Source organism: Leiobunum rupestre, chromosome 4 (assembly GCF_980474605.1).
Source record: "Leiobunum rupestre chromosome 4, qqLeiRupe1.1.hap1, whole genome shotgun sequence".
In the NCBI taxonomy this organism is placed as follows: domain Eukaryota; kingdom Metazoa; phylum Arthropoda; class Arachnida; order Opiliones; family Sclerosomatidae; genus Leiobunum; species Leiobunum rupestre.
In genome coordinates, this window is record NC_143387.1 from 53,969,346 (window position 1) to 53,977,004 (window position 7,659).

At 44.0% G+C, this 7,659-nt stretch overlaps 2 protein-coding genes across 2 annotated transcripts; both read right to left on the reverse strand.

Moving 5' to 3' along the window:
• Positions 1-378: 378 nt before the first annotated feature.
• LOC149948295 (uncharacterized) lies at positions 379-2,070 on the reverse strand. Its single transcript, XM_090171055.1, has one exon. The coding sequence runs from the start codon at positions 2,068-2,070 to the stop codon at positions 379-381; it is 1,692 nt and encodes a 563-aa protein (XP_090027181.1).
• Positions 2,071-5,294: 3,224 nt separating this feature from the next.
• On the reverse strand, positions 5,295-6,986 carry LOC149948296 (uncharacterized). The gene has a single exon (XM_090171056.1). It carries the CDS (start codon positions 6,984-6,986, stop codon positions 5,295-5,297), a length of 1,692 nt encoding a protein of 563 aa, XP_090027182.1.
• Positions 6,987-7,659: the final 673 nt, after the last annotated feature.

Consider the following 7,659-nt stretch of genomic DNA (forward strand, 5'->3'; position numbering starts at 1 on the left):
AATCGCTTATCTAACAAAAAGGCCTAATTGAGTAACAAAAGTTCAAATTATTAAGGTTTAAAAACAACATAATATGAAATATCAAATTTAGTACCAAGAACCAGTTTAGCAAATTAAGAACATTCCACAACATACTCCCACCCAAAGGGAGTTTTACTAACTACCTTTACACCTCGTCAAGTTTTAAGTTACATAGACGTTGTACGGGTCTCTTCAGAGCTGAAGTTGATGTACGGACCAGACAGGATCTAACTTTCTCGTCCCTTCCTGCATATACTTCTTCTATTTTACCGAGCTTCCAAAGATGTCGCGGCAGTTTATCCTCTCCAATTAGCACGACATCACCGGGTTTTAGCGACGGTGAAGCCTTGTCCCCTCCTACCACTTTGGCCTGATGAGCGGAATGTAGCATTGCGTAGCTAAGGGTTGCTTTCTGAAGTCTTCCTCCCACCCGAGACTTTTTAACTTGGAGTCGGACTCAATAGGCTCTTTATTTTCCAAATTATGTAGTTCTCCCTGAAATGCGTTCTTCTGCGCAATCTTAACCCAGTAAATCTGAGCCTTATCTAATTCTTCCGGGGTAAGTTCGTCTTCTATTCTAGCGTTCTTGTTTTTCGAGTTGTGAACATATCTTTGTATCCAAGCCGTAACTCTCAATGCTTGCCTTAGATGGCTATACTTGGTTATGTCCAAGACCGGTTGTATGGAAACTTGAACAGCACATACGGTTTGCTGTACAAGTTTTTTACGTAGTTCTTCTTCGGTTGTTTTCGGTAGCTCTTTAAGGTCCACCTTTGGGGGCCAGTTAGTCCACTTGTCTATAGGTTCAAGTAAAAATTGTGGTCCCTTCCACCATTGGTTACTACTGACTAAACAGGATATAGTGACACCTCTCGTTAGTAAATCCGCCGGATTCGCTTTTCCCGTCACGTGATGCCATTTCTCTGGATCCGTTAGCGACTGAATTTCAGCCACCCTATTCGCAACAAAAGGTTTCCAAGTCCTAGCTGTACTTCGGATCCAATAATAGGCGTCCATAGAATCCGTCCAATAGTGGACATGGAATTTCTCTTCTTGAAAGTCTCGTACGATGACCTCCATAAGACGTGCACCAACTAGGGCGGCCATTAACTCCAGGCGAGGTAGAGTAAGCCTCTTTAAGGGGGCAACCCTGTTCTTTGAAGCTATGAAGTTAGTGTCTACCGAATTATCTTGGTAAACAGTTCGGATATACACCACGGCTCCATACGCCTTCTCACTTGCATCACAAAAGCAATGCAGCTCCATGGACGACCTTTCCTCTCTCGGACCTTTGAAATAGCATCTTGGTATTGATATTTCATTCATTCTACCGAGCTCTTGACACCAGCTTTTCCACATTGATAACAATTCATTTGAAACCTCTTCATCCCATTTAACACCATTTGCCCACAGCTCTTGTAGTAGACATTTCATTCTTACGGTAAACGGCGATAAAAACCCAACCGGGTCAAATATTCGAGAGGCCGCTTGTAGAAAGTATCGTTTAGTTTTCCCAAAAGTTGTAGAAATGAATTGCTGCAGTGACGTAATGTCAATTCGTAGTTCGTCCAAATCCGTTGCCCATACCACTCCGACGACCTTCAGCAAAGTTGACTCCGATGACTCGTCGGAATGAGTTCCCGTCACCTCGAACCTCTCAGACTTCCAAAATTCTCGTAGCTCCATACAGTTCGTTTTCCATTTACGTAAGGGCATCTTAGCCGTATCAAATATATGCTTAACCCCTCGGCACGATTCTTTGGCATCCTCGACTACATGACTCCCAGCTATTAAGTCGTCCACGTATAAGATATCACTAATCAGTCGAACGAGTTGGGAATATTCGTCCTTGAATTTCGATAAATGGTGTCTGATAGTTGCAGCCAGCAAGAACGGACTTGACGTAACTCCAAACAACACCCTGGTCATTCTCAAAGTTTGGAATCTCAACGGCTGCTCCAAATCGCCCTCCACCCAAAGGAACCTGGTTACGTTGCGTTCTTCCGGCGACAAGCCCACTTGCAAAAATGCCTTCTCAATATCCGACATAAAGGCAATAGTATATTTGCGGAAACGCAACAATATCGAAAGTAAATTAGAGTTGAGATTAGGTCCTTGGTGTAGACAATCATTCAGTGACGGTCTTCCTTTCTCGTGACGAGTCGTGAGACGAGGCGTCAAAGACAATCCGAAGCTTTGTTGACGTTCGGTTTTCTCTTATTACCTCCCGATGTGGCAGGTAAAATATAGCTTGACCAGCTTTACAATCTTCGTCGACTCTCTCTACGATCCCAAGAGTTAAATAATCTTCTACGACCTTTGAATACTGCATAAACAGTTCCGAATGGGTTTGGAACTTTTTTAGGAGATTTATAAACCTTCTTTCTGCGACGTGATAGTTGTCCGATAATAGATCTTGGCTAAGCTTCCACGGCAAACGGACTTCGTTTCTTCCGTTTTTAAACGTGACAGCTGACTCAAACGACTCTAGGACCGCTTGATCCCCTTGGCTAGCGTCTTGACGCTCGACTACTCCCATGGACTCCCAACTCCCAAATCATCTTCATCTGCTTCGACAACGCAATTTCTTCCCCTTCATCTTCTTGGCTGACCATAGCGACAAGATTTGAGGGACCTGTAACTCCAGCATTAAAGGTAGATATCGATGAGGGTCCGTGAATAATCCAACCGAATATGGTTTCAACAGCAGCAAGATGGTCCGATAATCGTTCAATGTTAAATCTGACAATCTTCCAGTAATAATCGGAACCAATCAAAATAGACAGCCCCTCGCCTGGCTTTGCTCCAGAAATGACCCCATCTGCCAACTGCTTTCCCTTCGCCTCCATCTGTTTACGTATATCTTCACTAGGAATTTGTATCGAAGCTGAGGTGATTGTCATTGGGGTTTCCAATGCCTGAGTCGTTATTTCCTCCGGACCGTGAACATTCCGTATCGTAAGCCTCACTCGTCTTCTCTCGGCTTCTCTCGGCTTGCTTGGGTGCTTCGCCCTCAAAGGAATGCAGAGTAAATTTCTCGACGCCAAGGATCGGTAGATTCAGAGATCTTGAGAGATCCTCCCGTATAAATGTTCGCTGGGACCCCATATCCAGCAGACATCGTGTCACTTACGACAAGTGCTGATCCGACATAGCTAAGACATTCGCCGTCTGAAGATATATGGTGTGACAGATCATCTGGTTTCCTTGCCCTCGCCCTGTTCCAACCGTGGTAGCTTGAACGCTGGTGCCAGTGTCGCTTTTATGTGGATATTTTTTTTCGCAAACGACTTTCTTCGTGCCTTCTTGAACAGGTTTTACATTTCAGGTGACACTTACTTCGACATTCCCTAGCCATGTGTCCCTCTCTGGTACAGGCGTAACAACGACCAAGCTTCTTCAAAACCTCTTTCCTTTTAACAAAGTCTAAGTCTTTACAATCGCCATAACGATGATCGTCCCTTTTGCAAAAAAATGCATCGAGTCTCTTCAACCCTCGTACTATAGCTGCTGGTTAAAGTCGCGGTTGACGGTAGTATTCCCTTTTGAGACTTCCATTGGAACTCGTCTGATGGTTTCTGTCCTGGTTTTCGAACACTATCCGTCGTCAATTTGTCTACCTCTCGGGGTTTTGACAGGGCTGCTGCCCTTTCCCGGCTCTCCAGTTCTTTTCGGACAAATATAAGCAACCGATCAACACTCCACTCCGAATCCGTTTCACATTTTCTACTGAACTCTAGCGATAGTTCTTCTGGCAGCCGTTGCATAAGAACTGGACATAAAAGAGCTCCAAAAGTACTTGATTTGACACCGAAAGATTCCAAGCTCCGAATCTGTATTTCGCACGTATCATATAGCTGACGCAACGAAATTAGGTCGTTTCCTCTCTTGACGGTCGGAAGGTTCAGCAACTTCGTCATGTGCGCATTGATGACTAGATCTTTCCTTCCAAATCGATCGGTCAAGATAGTGACCGCCTTGAGGTAATTCTCTCCGTTAAGCGCCAGACCGGATATGGAGCTCAGAGCATTCCCCGTCAAGTACGACTTAAAGTAGGCGAATTTATCGGAATTTTCCACTTTTTCGTTATCGTGAATGGCTATTCTAAACTGTGCCCAAAAGTCCTGCCAACCGCTCGGGTCTCCATGATACTTGTCGATTGTTAACCTTGGTAACTTTACATTGACCCGAGTGTCCGTTGTTGTGTTCTGCGAAGCTGCTGACGCTCTGTTGGCTGGAGCCGTTCGATTTTCATTCTTCAGAAACGAAGTCAATTTGGAAATATACCCGATTATGTCTTCAGTCCATTGTTCGTTCTCGTCGATTTCCGCCTGGTAACTTTCTTGGTCTGTGAGTTGCGTCTCAATCTCGGCATTCAGCTGGGACAACGAAGACTGCTTCGCTTTTAGTTGCTCAATGATCTCTACCCACTTTTGAACATCGACCACCTCGTTGTCAGATGCCAATTCTTCGTCCACCTGGTTCATAAAAGACTTTGCCTTCCTTCGTATACGTTCACGTTTGGAAACCAACCTCTCGATAGCGGTCATGATTGAGCACGTCGATTCGCTATTCCGCCTGTGCATATGCCAGATTCACTCGTCTAAAGCCGATTTATCATGATAGGTACCTGTCCTGTCCTCCACTCCCGGGTTTCGGCACCATGAAATATTTCGAAATAAGTAGTGAAGAATATTTTACTATAGTAGAGACATGAACAAGCCGAGAATAAACATAAGAACTTTATTTAAAACATGAGTTAAAATTCCAAAAACATAACTATAACTTAGTTCGAGCGGCGTAAGATCTTCTATCGAATCTTAAAACGTACTGATCTGCCGAATAATATTTAGTTTAAGCTAACCTCGATTTCATCTACAAAAAAACAGGATTTCAATCGCTTATCTAACAAAAAGGCCTAATTGAGTAACAAAAGTTCAAATTATTAAGGTTTAAAAACAACATAATATGAAATATCAAATTTAGTACCAAGAACCAGTTTAGCAAATTAAGAACATTCCACAACATACTCCCACCCAAAGGGAGTTTTACTAACTACCTTTACACCTCGTCAAGTTTTAAGTTACATAGACGTTGTACGGGTCTCTTCAGAGCTGAAGTTGATGTACGGACCAGACAGGATCTAACTTTCTCGTCCCTTCCTGCATATACTTCTTCTATTTTACCGAGCTTCCAAAGATGTCGCGGCAGTTTATCCTCTCCAATTAGCACGACATCACCGGGTTTTAGCGACGGTGAAGCCTTGTCCCCTCCTACCACTTTGGCCTGATGAGCGGAATGTAGCATTGCGTAGCTAAGGGTTGCTTTCTGAAGTCTTCCTCCCACCCGAGACTTTTTAACTTGGAGTCGGACTCAATAGGCTCTTTATTTTCCAAATTATGTAGTTCTCCCTGAAATGCGTTCTTCTGCGCAATCTTAACCCAGTAAATCTGAGCCTTATCTAATTCTTCCGGGGTAAGTTCGTCTTCTATTCTAGCGTTCTTGTTTTTCGAGTTGTGAACATATCTTTGTATCCAAGCCGTAACTCTCAATGCTTGCCTTAGATGGCTATACTTGGTTATGTCCAAGACCGGTTGTATGGAAACTTGAACAGCACATACGGTTTGCTGTACAAGTTTTTTACGTAGTTCTTCTTCGGTTGTTTTCGGTAGCTCTTTAAGGTCCACCTTTGGGGGCCAGTTAGTCCACTTGTCTATAGGTTCAAGTAAAAATTGTGGTCCCTTCCACCATTGGTTACTACTGACTAAACAGGATATAGTGACACCTCTCGTTAGTAAATCCGCCGGATTCGCTTTTCCCGTCACGTGATGCCATTTCTCTGGATCCGTTAGCGACTGAATTTCAGCCACCCTATTCGCAACAAAAGGTTTCCAAGTCCTAGCTGTACTTCGGATCCAATAATAGGCGTCCATAGAATCCGTCCAATAGTGGACATGGAATTTCTCTTCTTGAAAGTCTCGTACGATGACCTCCATAAGACGTGCACCAACTAGGGCGGCCATTAACTCCAGGCGAGGTAGAGTAAGCCTCTTTAAGGGGGCAACCCTGTTCTTTGAAGCTATGAAGTTAGTGTCTACCGAATTATCTTGGTAAACAGTTCGGATATACACCACGGCTCCATACGCCTTCTCACTTGCATCACAAAAGCAATGCAGCTCCATGGACGACCTTTCCTCTCTCGGACCTTTGAAATAGCATCTTGGTATTGATATTTCATTCATTCTACCGAGCTCTTGACACCAGCTTTTCCACATTGATAACAATTCATTTGAAACCTCTTCATCCCATTTAACACCATTTGCCCACAGCTCTTGTAGTAGACATTTCATTCTTACGGTAAACGGCGATAAAAACCCAACCGGGTCAAATATTCGAGAGGCCGCTTGTAGAAAGTATCGTTTAGTTTTCCCAAAAGTTGTAGAAATGAATTGCTGCAGTGACGTAATGTCAATTCGTAGTTCGTCCAAATCCGTTGCCCATACCACTCCGACGACCTTCAGCAAAGTTGACTCCGATGACTCGTCGGAATGAGTTCCCGTCACCTCGAACCTCTCAGACTTCCAAAATTCTCGTAGCTCCATACAGTTCGTTTTCCATTTACGTAAGGGCATCTTAGCCGTATCAAATATATGCTTAACCCCTCGGCACGATTCTTTGGCATCCTCGACTACATGACTCCCAGCTATTAAGTCGTCCACGTATAAGATATCACTAATCAGTCGAACGAGTTGGGAATATTCGTCCTTGAATTTCGATAAATGGTGTCTGATAGTTGCAGCCAGCAAGAACGGACTTGACGTAACTCCAAACAACACCCTGGTCATTCTCAAAGTTTGGAATCTCAACGGCTGCTCCAAATCGCCCTCCACCCAAAGGAACCTGGTTACGTTGCGTTCTTCCGGCGACAAGCCCACTTGCAAAAATGCCTTCTCAATATCCGACATAAAGGCAATAGTATATTTGCGGAAACGCAACAATATCGAAAGTAAATTAGAGTTGAGATTAGGTCCTTGGTGTAGACAATCATTCAGTGACGGTCTTCCTTTCTCGTGACGAGTCGTGAGACGAGGCGTCAAAGACAATCCGAAGCTTTGTTGACGTTCGGTTTTCTCTTATTACCTCCCGATGTGGCAGGTAAAATATAGCTTGACCAGCTTTACAATCTTCGTCGACTCTCTCTACGATCCCAAGAGTTAAATAATCTTCTACGACCTTTGAATACTGCATAAACAGTTCCGAATGGGTTTGGAACTTTTTTAGGAGATTTATAAACCTTCTTTCTGCGACGTGATAGTTGTCCGATAATAGATCTTGGCTAAGCTTCCACGGCAAACGGACTTCGTTTCTTCCGTTTTTAAACGTGACAGCTGACTCAAACGACTCTAGGACCGCTTGATCCCCTTGGCTAGCGTCTTGACGCTCGACTACTCCCATGGACTCCCAACTCCCAAATCATCTTCATCTGCTTCGACAACGCAATTTCTTCCCCTTCATCTTCTTGGCTGACCATAGCGACAAGATTTGAGGGACCTGTAACTCCAGCATTAAAGGTAGATATCGATGAGGGTCCGTGAATAATCCAACCGAATATGGTTTCAACAGCAGCAAGATGGTCCG

What these genes read in the sequence shown, in the direction of transcription:
- LOC149948296 (XM_090171056.1), bottom strand. Translation starts at nt 6,986, where the DNA reads ATGTCGGATATTGAGAAGGCATTTTTGCAAGTGGGCTTGTCGCCGGAA.
- LOC149948295 (XM_090171055.1), bottom strand. Translation starts at nt 2,070, where the DNA reads ATGTCGGATATTGAGAAGGCATTTTTGCAAGTGGGCTTGTCGCCGGAA.